This window comes from Coregonus clupeaformis, chromosome 15 (assembly GCF_020615455.1).
Source record: "Coregonus clupeaformis isolate EN_2021a chromosome 15, ASM2061545v1, whole genome shotgun sequence".
Lineage (NCBI taxonomy): Eukaryota > Metazoa > Chordata > Actinopteri > Salmoniformes > Salmonidae > Coregonus > Coregonus clupeaformis.
Genome location: NC_059206.1, coordinates 64,787,805 through 64,804,087, shown reverse-complemented (window position 1 = coordinate 64,804,087; position 16,283 = coordinate 64,787,805). Strand labels below are relative to the sequence as shown.

Here is a 16,283-nt window from a genome sequence, read left to right as displayed (position 1 = left end):
GAGAGCTGGCTGATCTAACAAAGGAGGTGAGAGAGCTCCAAAAAGCCAGGCAGAGCAGTAATAAGGAGCTGACCGAACTAAGAGAGGAGCTGCAGGAGAGAAAGAGAACAGAGGACAGGCTGCAGGAGCAGCTAGATCACCACTCTATGACCTGCCCTCACACAGCAGAGGAGCCCACCTCAACCAGCCAGGCCTCCCCAGCCCTGCCGGCTGCATGCCTCCCCCCAGCCCCCAGAACAGCCTCCCACTGACAGCGGCACCGGCACAGACCAGCCACACCCCAGCTCCAACACCCACCAGCCCCAACTCTACCCCCTCCAGTCCAGAAGAAACACTGGCTGAGATTGTCCTGTTGATGGACTCAAATGGGAAGTTTGTTCAGGAGAAGAAACTTTTCCCTAGACACAAAACGAGAAAGGTGTGGTGCCCAACAACGCAGAGTGCCATGGCGCTGCTTGATAAGGCACAGCTTGGGTCGCCAAGCCACATAATCATACACACCGGAAGCAACGACCTGCGTGCTCAGCAGGAGAGGGTGGCGACTTCACTACGGGGAGTGATTGAGAAGGCCTCCGCAATCTTCCCCAACTCAAGGATCGTGGTTTCAACCCTTCTACAGAGGAAGGACTTCCACCCTGCCACAATCCAAAGAATAAACGCCAGCCTCTCCCGGGACTGTGCCCTGCGACCCAATGTACACCTGGCCCACCATCCCACCCTCGATCTGGACTGTCTCTATGACCATGTTCACCTGTACAGGGAGACAGTCCCCATCCTTGCTAAGACTCTCAAGGACGTCGCTTTAAACCGCATCCTGACCTCTCCACCCAGGAACAGCGGAGCAATCTCCACCCCCCCGAGATCACCGAGACAACACCCCGGACCAGCACCCTGGACCCCCCAGCCACGGCCACAGCACCACCAACCTCAATGCCCACCACATCCAGCGCAGCACAGACCACCCCAGCCCAGCTTCAGACCCACCCAGACGAGGCCTAACACCCTCCTCCCCCCCACCACAGACCCACACCTGGAGGAGCCACAGCCCGGCAGACAGAGCTATGCACAAGCTGTGAGAGGAGCAACTGGTCCAGCTCCCACCAACGAAATGAGTGACATCAAACAAATGCTGAATCTACTATGCTCACATGTGATAGGCCGAGGGTCATGGTAAGATGAGCACAATAACTCCACCATCCTCACACTACATCCACCCAAGTGGCATGACACAAATACTATCTTAAATGATAAACAAATCACATTTGCATAATAAGAGTTTACCTTAATTGAAAAATCCTATTTTAATAGTTCTTGTTGAATTGTGAGTGTTGATCTCATTTTGAATGTAAAGAAAAAACTGTTATGAAGTCTTTTTACGTTGCATGTTGGAATTTACAAGGCTTGAAGTCCTCTGCTTTTGGGCTAAAGAGCAGAAACCCAGACTTCCTTAAAGAAATTGATGATGTTGATATTGTAGTACTACAGGAAACATGGTGCAGAGGTGATGTTTCCACTGGCTGTCCACTAGGTTATAGGGAGATAATCGTACCATCCACCAAATTAACAGGAATCACACAGGGCAGAGACTCAGGGGGAATGCTAATATGGTATAAATCTGAACTAACTAATTCAATTGAATTGATCAAAACAGGAGAATTCTTTATCTGGCTAAAAATCAACAAGGAGGCTATCTTAACAGATAATTGTCACACCCTGGCTCTGGGACTCATTATGTTGAGCCAGGGTGTGTTCATTTCTATGTGTGTATTTCTATGTTGGTGTTCATTCTAGTTTGTTGTATTCTATGTTTGCCTGAGTGACTCCCAATCAGAGGCAACGAGTGTCAGCTGTTGGCTGGTTGTCTCTGATTGGGAGCCATATTTAAACTGTATGTTTTCCCTTTGTGGTTGTGGGTTTTTGTTCCGTGTTCGGTCATTGATACCGTGGACGTCACGAGTCGTGTTTTGTTTTGTATTTTGACGCTTTAACTAATTAAAGTCATGTTTGTTCATCACGCTGCGCCTTGGTCTACTCCTTACCTCGACCTTGACAGAAAAACCCACCATGCAACGACCAAGCAGCGTGTCCAGGGGCAGCCCTTGGGGTGGAGATGGGAGGAAGCGCCGGGAAAGGCCCTGGCGAAAGAGGAGCAGCGTGTCCAGGAGCAGGCAGCCTGGACATGGGAGGAGATATTGGACGGTAAAGGGTCCTGGACTTGGGGGGAAATCCTGGCCGGGATGGATCGCCGGCCATGGAGTGAGACGGTGGAGAGGCGACGGAGAGAGGAGCAACGGCGTGATCAGGGTCGTCGTCGGACGGTCGTGAGGCAACCCCAGAAATTTTTTAGGGGGGGGGCACACGGCATGGACGACGGGGCTGACGGAGGAGAAAAGGGGGCGGATCCAGAAGGCCACCAGGCCAGGGGTTCACCGCCCTGTACGTCCTGTGCGGATGCCTCACACAGAGTGTGTGAGGGTAGGCATTCAGCCAGGACGGGTGGTGGCCGCTCTTCACTCCAGGCCTCCTATCCGTCTCCACAGCCCGGTTCGGCCTGTCCCTGCTCCACGCACCAAGCCTACGGTGTGCGTCGCCAGCCCGGCCTGTCCCTGCTCCACGCACCAAGCCTACGGTGTGCGTCGCCAGCCCAGTCCGGCCTGTCCCTGCTCCACGCACCAAGCCTACGGTGTGCGTCGACAGCCCAGCCCGGCCTGTCCCTGCTCCACGCACCAAGCCTACGGTGTGCGTCGACAGCCCAGCCCGGCCTGTCCCTGCTCCACGCACCAAGCCTACGGTGTGCGTCGACAGCCCAGCCCGGCCTGTCCCTGCTCCACGCTCTAAACCTACGGTGCGCGTCGCCAGCCCGGTCCGGCCTGTTCCTGCCACCCGCACCAAGTCTACGGTGCGCGTCGCCAGCCCGACCCGGCCTGTTCCTGCCACTCGCACCAAACCTACGGTGCGCGTCGCCAGCCCGGTCCGGCCTGTTCCTGCCACCCGCACCAAGTCTACGGTGCGCGTCGCCAGCCCGGTCCGGCCTGTTCCTGCCACCCGCACCAAGTCTACGGTGCGCGTCGCCAGCCCGACCCGGCCTGTTCCTGCCACTCGCACCAAACCTACGGTGCGCGTCGCCAGCCCGACCCGGCCTGTTCCTGCCACTCGCACCAAACCTACGGTGCGCGTCGCCAGCCCGACCCGGCCTGTTCCTGCCACTCGCACCAAACCTACGGTGCGCGTCGCCAGCCCGGTCCGGCCTGTTCCTGCCACTCGCACTAAGCCAGGGGTGCGAGAAGTCAGCCTGGTAAGGCCCGTTCCTTCTCCACGCACCAAGCCAGGGGTGCGAGTCGTCAGCCTGGTAAGGCCCGTTCCTCCTCCACGCACCAAGCCAGGGGTGCGAGTCGACAGCCTGGTAAGGATCGCTCCTGTTAAGTCCAGTCCTGCTCCAGCCGGCGGGGCCAGACTGGACCAGGGGCACTATGGGGGGTGTATTGGAGGGTGGTGGTCAAGGCCGGAGCCAGAACCGCCGCCGAGGAGGTATGCCCGCCCAGCCCTCCCCTGGTTTGTTTAGTTGAGGCGCGGTCGCAGTCCGCGCCTTTAGGGGGGGGTACTGTCACACCCTGGCTCTGGGACTCATTATGTTGAGCCAGGGTGTGTTCATTTCTATGTGTGTATTTCTATGTTGGTGTTCATTCTAGTTTGTTGTATTCTATGTTTGCCTGAGTGACTCCCAATCAGAGGCAACGAGTGTCAGCTGTTGGCTGGTTGTCTCTGATTGGGAGCCATATTTAAACTGTATGTTTTCCCTTTGTGGTTGTGGGTTTTTGTTCCGTGTTCGGTCATTGATACTGTGGACGTCACGAGTCGTTTTTTGTTTTGTATTTTGACGCTTTAACTAATTAAAGTCATGTTTGTTCATCACGCTGCGCCTTGGTCTACTCCTTACCTCGACCTTGACAATAATAACGTCTTCCTCTGTGCCACATACATTCCCCCCTCAGAGTCACCCTACTTCAATGAAGAGAGTTTCTCCATTCTAGAAGGGGAGATTAGTCACTTTCAGGCCCAAGGCAATGTGGAGACCTGAATGCTAGAACAGCAGATGAACTAGACACTATTAACAGTCATGGGGACAAACACCTACCGGGAAGCAACAACCTTTCCCTCCCCACATACCCCCCTAGAAACAACTATGACAAAGTGAAAAACAAAAATGGAGTACAGCTCCTGAAGCTCTGTCGAACACTGGGTCTGTACATAGTCAATGGTAGGTTAAGTGGGGACTCTTTTGGTAGGTACACCTACAGCTCATCCCTTGGCAGCAGTACTGTAGACTACTTCATCACAGACCTCAACCCAGAGTCTCTCAGAGCCTTCACAGTCAGCCCACTAACACCTCTCTCTGACCACAGTAAAATCACAGTGTATCTGAGAAGAGCAGAACCCAACCATGAAGCATCACGGCCCAATAAATTACATGGTACTAAACAGACCTATAGATGGAGTGCAAACAGTACAGAAATCTACCAAAAAGCAATTAGTAGCCAAAAAATACAATCTCTCCTGGACAACTTTTTAGCATTAACATTCTCCTACACCAATGAAGGTATAAATTTGGCCGTTTGGAACATAAACTTTATATTTGACAAATTAGCCTCCTTGGCTAATCTTAAGAAACATAAGAGCAAACCAAAAATGATAGATCATGAAAAATTGTTTGATAATGATTGCAAAAATCTAAGAAAGTAATTGAGAAATATATCTAATCATAAACACAGAGACCCAGACAACAAAAATATACGTCTTCAATATGGGGAAACACTGAAGCAATACAAACACACCCTAAGAACAAAAAAGGAACATCACATTAGAAATCAGCTAGATGTGATTGAGGAATCCATAGAATCAAACCACTTCTGGGAGAATTTGAATAAATTAAACAAACCTCATAATGAGGAATTGGCTATCCAAAATGGGGATATGTGGAGAAATCACTTTGCAAACCTCTACAGCAATATAACAAAGAGCCCAGAACAACAAGATATACAAGAAAAATTACAAATCCTTAAATCAGAAGTCAAAGACTATCAGAATCCTGTGGATACCCCAATTACAGAACAATAATTATTGGAAAAACTTTGCACTCTCCAACCCAAAAAGGCCTGTGGTGCTGATGGTATTTTAAATGAAATGATCAAATATACAGACCACAAATTCAAATTGGCTATACTCAAACTCTTCAACATTATCCTAACTGCAGGTATTTTCCCCGATATTTGGAACCAAGGATTGATCACACCAATTTATAAAAATGGAGACAAATTTGACCCAAATAATTACAGAGGAATCTGCGTTAACAGCAACTTGGGGAAAATTCTCTGCAGTATCATAAACAGCAGACTACATAATTTCCTTGATGAACACAACGTCCTAAGCAGAAGCCAGATTGGATTTGTAAAAAATTATCGCACAACAGACCACATTTACACCCTCCAGACTCTAATTGACAAACAAGTAAATCAAAACAAAGGCAAAATCTACTCGTGTTTTGTAGACTTCAAGAAAGCATTTGATTCAATTTGGCACGAAGGTCTTTTTTACAAACTAATAGAAAGTGGTATTGGAGGGAAAACATATGATGTTATTAAATCAATGTACACTAAAAACAAATGTGCGATTAAAATCGGCAACAAGCAAACAGACTTCTTCTCTCAGGGACGTGGAGTGAAACAGGGCTGCCCAATAAGTCCAACACTATTTAACATCTACATTAACGAATTGGCAAAAACATTAGAAGAATCAGCAGCACCTGGTCTCACCCTACACAACACTGAAATCAAGTGTCTGCTGTACGCAGATGACCTGGTGCTACTGTCTCCCACTAAGGAGGGGTTACAGCAGCATCTAGATCATCTGCACAGATTCTGTCAGACCTGGGCCCTGACCGTTAATCTAAAAAAAACTAATATAATGATATTCCAAAAAGGTCCGGAAATCAGGATGACAAATATAAATTCTATTTGGACACAGTTCTATTAGAACACACCAAAAATTACACATATCTAGGACTAAATATCAGCAACACAGGTAGCTTTCACATGGCTGTGAATGAGCTGAGAGACAAAGCAAGAAGAGCATTCTATGCCATTAAAAGGAATATTAAAATCGAAATTCCAATTAGAATCTGGCTCAACATTTTCCAATCAGTTATAGAACCAATTGCTCTCTATGGCAGCGAAGTATGGGGTCCGCTCTCTAATACTGAATATACCAAATGGGACAAACATCCAATCGAAATACTGCATGCAGAGTTTTGCAAGACTGTATTGCAAGTGCAAAGAAAAACTCCAAATAATGCATGTAGAGCAGAATTGGGCCAATACCCCCTCCTTATTCAAATAGAAAAAAGAGCCATCAAATTTTACAACCATCTAAAAACAAGTGACCCCAAATCATTCCATCACACAGCTCTACTATGTCAAGAGATGAAACAAGAGAAGAGTCCCCTCAGCCAGCTGGTTCTGAGGCTCAGTTACTAAAGGACACCAATAAGAAGAAGAGACTTGCGTGGGCCAAGAAACACGAGCAATGGACATTAGACTGATGGAGATGTGTCCTTTGGTCTGGAGTCTAAATTGGAGATTTTTGGTTCCAGCCGCCGTGGCTTTGTGAGACGCAGTGTGGATGAACAGATGATCTCCGCATGTGTATTTCCCACCGTAAAGCATGGAGGAGGAGGTGTTATGGTGTGGGGGTGCTTTGCTGGTGACACTTAACCAGCATGGCTACCACAGCATTCTGCAGTGATATGCCATTCCATCTGGTTTTGGCTTAGTGGGACTATCATTTGTTTTTCAACAGGACAATGACCCAACACACCTCCAGGCTGTGTAAGGGCTATTTGACCAAGAAGGAGAGTGATGGAGTGCTGCATCAGATGACCTGGCCTCCACAATCCCCAGACCTCAACCCAATTGAGATGGTTTGGGATGAGTCGGACCACAGAGTGAAGGAAAAGCAGCTAACAGGTGCTCAGCATATATGGCAACTCCTTCAAGACTGTTGGAAAAGCATTCCAGGTGAAGCTGGTTGAGAAAATGCCAAAAGTGTGCAAAGCTGTCATCACGGCAAAGGGTGGCTATTTGAAGAATCTCAAATCAAAAATATATTTTGATTTGTTTAACACTTTTTTGGTTACTACATGATTCCATATGTGTTATTTCCTAGTTTTGATGTCTTCACTATTATTCTACAATGTAGAAAATAGTACAAATAAAGAAAAACCCTGGAATGAGTAGGTGTGTCCAAACTTTTGACTGGTACTGTAGGTCTACACACAGTGATAGCTTCCATTACGGGTGGCCACGCATAGTGATGACGTGTCCTGTCTGTCTGCGTATGTTTCCCATGCCCAGTGCTGTAGCCGGCCATGCATTCTCTCTACTTCATTCTCTCGGAGGTGCATTCTCTCTCTCTCTTCATCTCTCTCTCCTCTCAATTTTCATCTCTCTCTCGTCTCTCTCTCTCTCTTCATCTCTCTCTCCTCTCTATTTTCATCTCTCTCTCCTCTCTCTCTCTCTCTCTCTTATCTCTTTCTCTCTTCATCTCTCTCTCTCTCTTCATCTCTCTCTCGTCTCTCTCTCTTCATCTCTCTCCTCTCTATTTTCATCTCTCTCTCCTCTCTCTCTCGTCTCTCTCTCTCTCTTCATCTCTCTCTTCATCTCTCTCATCTCTCTCTCTTCAGCTCTCTCTCTTCATCTCTCTCTCTTATCTCTTTCTCTCTTCATCTCTCCCTCATCTCTCTCTCGTCATCTCTCTCTCCTCACTCTCTCTTAATCTCTCTCTCTTCATCTCTCTCTTCATCTCTCTCTCTTCATCTCTCTCCTCTCTCTCTCTTCATCTCTCATCTCTCTCTCTCTCTTCATCTCTCTCTCATCTCTCTCTCCATCTCTCTCATCTCTCTCTCTCTTCATCTCGCTCTCTCATCTCTCTCTCTTCATCTTAACTGAGTGGCACAGTGGTCTAAGGCACTGCATCGCAGTGCTAGCTGTGCCACTAGAGATCATGGCTCTGTCGTAGCCGGCCGCGACCAGGAGACCCATGGGGTGGCGCACAATTCATCCAGGGTAGGGGAGGGAATGGTCGGCAGGGATGTAGCTCAGTTGGTAGAGCATGGCGTTTGCAACGCCAGGGTTGTGGGTTCGATTCCCACGGGGGGGCAGTATGAAAAAAATAAAAAATCTCACTAACTGTAAATTGCTCTGGATAAGAGCGTCTGCTAAATGACTAAAATGTAAATCTCTTAATCTGTCTCTCTCTCTCTTCAATTTCAATTTAAATACTTTATTGGCATGGGAAACGTATGTTAACATTGCCAAATCAAGTGAAGTAGATAATAAACAAAAGTGAAATAAACAATAAATATTAACAGTAAACATTACACTCAGAAGTTCCAAAAGAATAAAGACATTTCAAATGTTATATTATGTCAATATACAGTGTTGTAACAATGTGCAAATAGTTAAAGTACAAATGAGAAAATAAATAAACATAAATATGGGTTGTATTTACAATGGTGATTGTTCTTCACTGGTTGCCCTTTTCTTGTGGCAACAGGTCACAAATATTGCTGCTGTGATGGCACACGGTGGTATTTCACCCAGTAGATAAGGGAGTTTATCAAAATTGGGTTTGTTTTCGAATTCTTTGTGGATCTGGGTAATCTGAGGGAAATATGTGTCTCTAATATGGTCATACATTTGGCAGGAGGTTAGGAAGTGCAGCTCAGTTTCCACCTCATTTTGTGGGCAGTGTGCACATAGCCTGTCTTCTCTTGAGAGCCAGGTCTGCCTACGGCGGCCTCTCTCAATAGCAAGGCTATGCTCACTGAGTCTGTACATAGTCAAAGCTTTCCTTAAGTTTGGGTCAGTCACAGTGGTCAGGTATTCTGCCACTGTGAACTCTCTGTTTAGTGCCAAGTAGCATTCTAGTTTGCTCTATTTTTTTGTTAATTCTTTCCAATGTGTCAAGTAATTATCTTTTTGTTTTCTCATTAGTTGGTTGGGTCTAATTGTGTTGCTGTCCTGGGGCTCTGTGGGGTCTGTTCGTGTTTGTGAACAGAGCCCCAGGACCAGCTTGCTTAGGGGACTCTTCTCCAAGTTAATCTCTCTGTAGGTGATGGCTTTGTTATGGAAGGTTTGGGAATCGCTTCCTTTTAAGTGGTTATAGAATTTAACGGCTCTTTTCTGGATTTTGATAATTAGCGGGTATCAACCTAATTCTGCTCTGCATGCATTATTTTGTGTTTTTCGTTGTACACTGAGTCTCAATTTGGTGTTTGTCCCATTTTGTGAATTCTTGGTTGGTGAGCGGACCCCAGACCTCACAACCATAAAGGGCAATGGGTTATATAACTGATTCAAGTATTTTTAGCAAAATCCTAATTGGTATGTCAAATTTTATGTTCCTTTTAATGGCATAGAAGGCCCTTCTTGCCTTGTCTCTCAGATGGTTCACAGCTTTGTGGAAGTTACCTGTGGCGCTGATGTTTAGGCCGAGGTATGTATCATTTTTTGTGTGCTCTAGGGCAACGGTGTCTAGATGGAATTTGTATTTGTGGTCCTGGAAACTGGACCTTTTTTGGAACACCATTATTTTTGTCTTACTGAGATTTACTGTCAGGGCCCAGGTCTGACAGAATCTGTGCAGAAGATCTAGGTGCTGCTGTAGGCCCTCCTTGGTTGGGGACAGAAGCACCAGATCATCAGCAAACAGTAGACATTTGACTTCAGATTCTAGTAGGGTGAAGCCGGGTGCTGCAGACTGTTCTAGTGCCCTCGCCAATTCGTTGATATATATGTTGAAGAGGGTGGGGCTTAAACTGCATCCCTGTCTCACCCCATGGCCCTGTGGAAAGAAATGTGTGTGTTTTTTGCCAATTTTAACCGCACACTTGTTGTTTGTGTACATGGATTTTATAATGTTGTATGTTTTTCCCCCAACACCACTTTCCATCAATTTGTATAGCAGACCCTCATGCCAAATTGAGTCAAAAGCTTTTTGAAATCAACAAAGCATGAGAAGACTTGGTTTGTTTGTTTGTCAATTAGGGTGTGCAGGGTGAATACGTGGTCTGTCATATGGTAATTTGATAAAAAGCCAATTTGACATTTGCTCAGTACATTGTTTTCAGTCTGCTGTTAATGATAATGCAGAGGATTTTCCTAAGGTTGCTGTTGACGCATATCCCACGGTAGTTATTGGGGTCAAATTTGTCTCCACTTTTGTGGCTTGGGCTGATCAGTCCTTGGTTCCAAATATTGGGGAAGATGCCAGCGCTAAGGATGATGTTAAAGAGTTTTAGTATAGCCAATTGGAATTTGTGGTCTGTATATTTTATCATTTCATTGAGGATACCATCAACACCACAGGCCGTTTTTGGGTTGGAGGGTTTGTATTTTGTCCTGTAGTTCATTCAATGTAATTGGAGAATCCAGTGGGTTCTGGTAGTCTTTAATAGTTGATTCTAAGATTTGCATTTGATCAGGTATATTTAGTTTGTTTTCCTGTTTGTTCTCTCTCTCGCCAGTGAACACATAGTGATGAAGTGTCCTACTTGAGGTGAAGTTCCCCTGCCAAGCCCAGTGGCCTACCTCTCTCCTCTATAGCCCGCGGTGCATTGGCACTGCCCACTGATGTGGTCACACAGACCTCCGTTCCGGCAGGGGCACTCCTGGCTGCAGTTGATGCCGTAGGTGCCAAACTGGCAAGGCTGGGCACACACCGAGCCCTGAGGACCACAAACACACACGCAAACACGCATGTACCACACAAACACACACACACACACACACACACACACACACACACACACACAACAAGGAGTCAGAAGAAATGCAGGGTAGACTAGCCAAATGTCTCTCAACATGCAGCAGTTGGAAAGTCATTATGAAAAACCATTAGAACATTTCTAATAATATAATTAGAAAGGATTTCTGAGAACAGTCACCAGAGTAGACTGGGTAGTCTGTGATACATTTTGTGGTTTCTGAGAACAGTCACCAGAGTAGACTCCGTAGTCTGTGATACATTTTGTGGCGTGTGAAGTACAGTAAAGGAAACACCGGTAGCGTTTGCCTGCCGAGAACACTTAGCACCTCTGAACAGAGTACCAGCTGTAATTTTCAAACCGAGTGCAAACCGATTCTACATGTAGAATCGAACAAAAGGGTCGTCAGTCAAACACCCATGACAGATCGACATTCAGTGTGTGCACTCCCTTAGGAAGTTGGTACAGTAAGTACAGCAATGTTTTAAAACACCTGAGAGTTAGTGGAAACATATAGTAAATAACAGGAATTCTGTATATTTTTTGTAGAAGTTTGAGAAGTTTGAGTGTAGAGTTTGTAGAAATGTTTGAATAACACAGCCTTCAGAAAATAGACTATAGAGAAAGCAATATTGTGAGCAGGCTAGTTTTATATAAGGTTACATCAGTAGAGGCTGTGAAAGAGAAGGCTGTTTTGTGAATAAAGCTGTCTGGGAGAAGGCTGTTTTGTGAATAAAGCTGTCTGGGAGAAGGCTGTTTTGTGAATAAAGCTGTCTGGGAGAAGGCTGTTTTGTGAATAAAGCTGTCTGGGAGAAGGCTGTTTTGTGAATAAAGCTGTCTGGGAGAAGGCTGTTTTGTGAATAAAGCTGTCTGGGAGAAGGCTGTTTTGTGAATAAAGCTGTCTGGGAGAAGGCTGTTTTGTGAATAAAGCTGTCTGGGAGAAGGCTGTTTTGTGAATAAAGCTGTCTGGGAGAAGGCTGTTTTGTGAATAAAGCTGTCTGGGAGAAGGCTGTTTTGTGAATAAAGCTGTCTGGGAGAAGGCTGTGGATTGTGAATAAAGCTGTCTGGGAGAAGGCTGTGGATTGTGAATAAAGCTGTCTGGGAGAAGGCTGTTTTGTGAATAAAGCTGTCTGGGAGAAGGCTGTTTTGTGAATAAAGCTGTCTGGGAGAAGGCTGTTTTGTGAATAAAGCTGTCTGGGAGAAGGCTGTGGATTGTGAATAAAGCTGTCTGGGAGAAGGCTGTTTTGTGAATAAAGCTGTCTGGGAGAAGGCTGTTTTGTGAATAAAGCTGTCTGGGAGAAGGCTGTGGATTGTGAATGAAGCTGTCTGGGAGAAGGCTGTGGATTGTGAATAAAGCTGTCTGGGAGAAGGCTGTTTTGTGAATAAAGCTGTCTGGGAGAAGGCTGTTTTGTGAATAAAGCTGTCTGGGAGAAGGCTGTTTTGTGAATAAAGCTGTCTGGGAGAAGGCTGTTTTGTGAATAAAGCTGTCTGGGAGAAGGCTGTTTTGTGAATATAGCTGTCTGGGAGAAGGCTGTGGATTGTGAATAAAGCTGTCTGGGAGAAGGCTGTGGATTGTGAATAAAGCTGTCTGGGAGAAGGCTGTTTTGTGAATAAAGCTGTCTGGGAGAAGGCTGTTTTGTGAATAAAGCTGTCTGGGAGAAGGCTGTTTTGTGAATAAAGCTGTCTGGGAGAAGGCTGTGGATTGTGAATAAAGCTGTCTGGGAGAAGGCTGTTTTGTGAATAAAGCTGTCTGGGAGAAGGCTGTTTTGTGAATAAAGCTGTCTGGGAGAAGGCTGTGGATTGTGAATAAAGCTGTCTGGGAGAAGGCTGTGGATTGTGAATAAAGCTGTATGGGAGAAGGCTGTGGATTGTGAATAAAGCTGTATGGGAGAAGGCTGTTTTGTGAATAAAGCTGTCTGGGAGAAGGCTGTTTTGTGAATAAAGCTGTCTGGGAGAAGGCTGTTTTGTGAATAAAGCTGTCTGGGAGAAGGCTGTGGATTGTGAATAAAGCTGTCTGGGAGAAGGCTGTGGATTGTGAATAAAGCTGTCTGGGAGAAGGCTGTGGATTGTGAATAAAGCTGTCTGGGAGAAGGCTATGGATTTTGAATAAAGCTGTCTGGGAGAAGGCTGTGGATTGTGAATAAAGCTGTCTGGGAGAAGGCTGTGGATTGTGAATAAAACTGTCTGGGAGAAGGCTGTGGATTGTGAATAAAGCTGTCTGGGAGAAAGCTGTGGATTGTGAATAAAGCTGTCTGGGAGAAGGCTGTTTTGTGAATAAAGCTGTCTGGGAGAAGGCTGTTTTGTGAATAAAACTGTCTGGGAGAAGGCTGTTTTGTGAATAAAGCTGTCTGGGAGAAGGCTGTTTTGTGAATAAAACTGTCTGGGAGAAGGCTGTTTTGTGAATAAAGCTGTCTGGGAGAAGGCTGTGGATTGTGAATAAAGCTGTCTGGGAGAAGGCTGTTTTGTGAATAAAGCTGTCTGGGAGAAGGCTGTGGATTGTGAATAAAACTGTCTGGGAGAAGGCTGTGGATTGTGAATAAAGCTGTCTGGGAGAAGGCTGTGGATTGTGAATAAAACTGTCTGGGAGAAGGCTGTGGATTGTGAATAAAGCTGTCTGGGAGAAGGCTGTGGATTGTGAATAAAGCTGTCTGGGAGAAGGCTGTTTTGTGAATAAAGCTGTCTGGGAGAAGGCTGTTTTGTGAATAAAACTGTCTGGGAGAAGGCTGTTTTGTGAATAAAGCTGTCTGGGGAGAAGGCTGTGGATTGTGAATAAAGCTGTCTGGGAGAAGGCTGTTTTGTGAATAAAGCTGTCTGGGAGAAGGCTGTTTTGTGAATAAAGCTGTCTGGGAGAAGGCTGTTTTGTGAATAAAGCTGTCTGGGAGAAGGCTGTGGATTGTGAATAAAGCTGTCTGGGAGAAGGCTGTTTTGTGAATAAAGCTGTCTGGGAGAAGGCTGTTTTGTGAATAAAGCTGTCTGGGAGAAGGCTGTGGATTGTGAATAAAGCTGTCTGGGAGAAGGCTGTGGATTGTGAATAAAGCTGTATGGGAGAAGGCTGTGGATTGTGAATAAAGCTGTATGGGAGAAGGCTGTTTTGTGAATAAAGCTGTCTGGGAGAAGGCTGTTTTGTGAATAAAGCTGTCTGGGAGAAGGCTGTTTTGTGAATAAAGCTGTCTGGGAGAAGGCTGTGGATTGTGAATAAAGCTGTCTGGGAGAAGGCTGTGGATTGTGAATAAAGCTGTCTGGGAGAAGGCTGTGGATTGTGAATAAAGCTGTCTGGGAGAAGGCTATGGATTTTGAATAAAGCTGTCTGGGAGAAGGCTGTGGATTGTGAATAAAGCTGTCTGGGAGAAGGCTGTGGATTGTGAATAAAACTGTCTGGGAGAAGGCTGTGGATTGTGAATAAAGCTGTCTGGGAGAAAGCTGTGGATTGTGAATAAAGCTGTCTGGGAGAAGGCTGTTTTGTGAATAAAGCTGTCTGGGAGAAGGCTGTTTTGTGAATAAAACTGTCTGGGAGAAGGCTGTTTTGTGAATAAAGCTGTCTGGGAGAAGGCTGTTTTGTGAATAAAACTGTCTGGGAGAAGGCTGTTTTGTGAATAAAGCTGTCTGGGAGAAGGCTGTGGATTGTGAATAAAGCTGTCTGGGAGAAGGCTGTTTTGTGAATAAAGCTGTCTGGGAGAAGGCTGTGGATTGTGAATAAAACTGTCTGGGAGAAGGCTGTGGATTGTGAATAAAGCTGTCTGGGGAGAAGGCTGTGGATTGTGAATAAAACTGTCTGGGAGAAGGCTGTGGATTGTGAATAAAGCTGTCTGGGAGAAGGCTGTGGATTGTGAATAAAGCTGTCTGGGAGAAGGCTGTTTTGTGAATAAAGCTGTCTGGGAGAAGGCTGTTTTGTGAATAAAACTGTCTGGGAGAAGGCTGTTTTGTGAATAAAGCTGTCTGGGGAGAAGGCTGTGGATTGTGAATAAAGCTGTCTGGGAGAAGGCTGTTTTGTGAATAAAGCTGTCTGGGAGAAGGCTGTGGATTGTGAATAAAGCTGTCTGGGAGAAGGCTGTTTTATGAATAATGCTGTCTGGGAGAGGGCTGTTTGTGAATAAAGCTGTCTGTGAGAAGGCTGTTTTGTGAATAAAGCTGTCTGGGAGAAGGCTGTGGATTGTGAATAAAGCTGTCTGGGAGAAGGCTGTTTTGTGAATAAAGCTGTCTGGGAGAAGGCTGTGGATTGTGAATAAAGCTGTCTGGGAGAAGGCTGTTTTATGAATAAAGCTGTCTGGGAGAGGGTTGTTTGTGAATAAAGCTGTGTGGGAGAAGGCTGTGGACTGAGAACGAAGCTGTCTGGGAGAAGGATGTGGACTGAGAACGAAGCTGACTGGGAGAAGGCTGTTTTGTGAATAAAGCTGTCTGGGAGAAGGCTGTTTTGTGAATAAAACTGTCTGGGAGAAGGCTGTTTTGTGAATAAAGCTGTCTGTGAAAGGCTGTTTTGTGAATAAAACTGTATGGGAGAAGGCTGTGGATTGTGAATAAAGCTGTCTGGGAGAAGGCTGTTTTGTGAATAAAGCTGTCTGTGAAAGGCTGTTTTGTGAATAAAACTGTCTGGGAGAAGGCTGTTTTGTGAATAAAGCTGTCTGGGAGAAGGCTGTGGATTGTGAATATAGCTGTCTGGGAGAAGGCTGTTTTGTGAATAAAGCTGTCTGGGAGAAGGCTGTGGATTGTGAATAAAGCTGTCTGGGAGAAGGCTGTTTTGTGAATAAAGCTGTCTGGGAGAAGGCTGTGGATTGTGAATAAAGCTGTCTGGGAGAAGGCTGTTTTGTGAATAAAGCTGTCTGTGAAAGGCTGTTTTGTGAATAAAACTGTCTGGGAGAAGGCTGTTTTGTGAATAAAGCTGTCTGGGAGAAGGCTGTGGATTGTGAATAAAGCTGTCTGGGAGAAGGCTGTTTTGTGAATAAAGCTGTCTGGGAGAAGGCTGTGGATTGTGAATAAAGCTGTCTGGGAGAAGGCTGTTTTGTGAATAAAGCTGTCTGGGAGAAGGCTGTGGATTGTGAATAAAGCTGTCTGGGAGAAGGCTGTTTTGTGAATAAAGCTGTCTGGGAGAAGGCTGTTTTGTGAATAAAGCTGTCTGGGAGAAGGCTGTTTTGTGAATAAAGCTGTCTGGGAGAAGGCTGTGGATTGTGAATAAAGCTGTCTGGGAGAAGGCTGTTTTGTGAATAAAGCTGTCTGGGAGAAGGCTGTTTTGTGAATAAAGCTGTCTGGGAGAAGGCTGTGGATTGTGAATAAAGCTGTCTGGGAGAAGGCTGTGGATTGTGAATAAAGCTGTATGGGAGAAGGCTGTGGATTGTGAATAAAGCTGTATGGGAGAAGGCTGTTTTGTGAATAAAGCTGTCTGGGAGAAGGCTGTTTTGTGAATAAAGCTGTCTGGGAGAAGGCTGTTTTGTGAATAAAGCTGTCTGGGAGAAGGCTGTGGATTGTGAAT

General features: G+C 45.9%; 1 protein-coding gene across 1 annotated transcript in view; it reads right to left on the bottom strand.

Annotated features, from left to right (window-relative positions):
* LOC121546369 (multiple epidermal growth factor-like domains protein 11) overlaps window positions 1–16,283 on the bottom strand; it is a 245,795-nt gene that overhangs the window by 60,479 nt on the left and 169,033 nt on the right. The window contains exon 9 of the mRNA XM_045225292.1: window positions 10,644–10,780. Coding sequence (XP_045081227.1) covers window positions 10,644–10,780 — 137 coding nt within the window. The remainder of the gene's footprint in view (window positions 1–10,643; window positions 10,781–16,283) is intronic.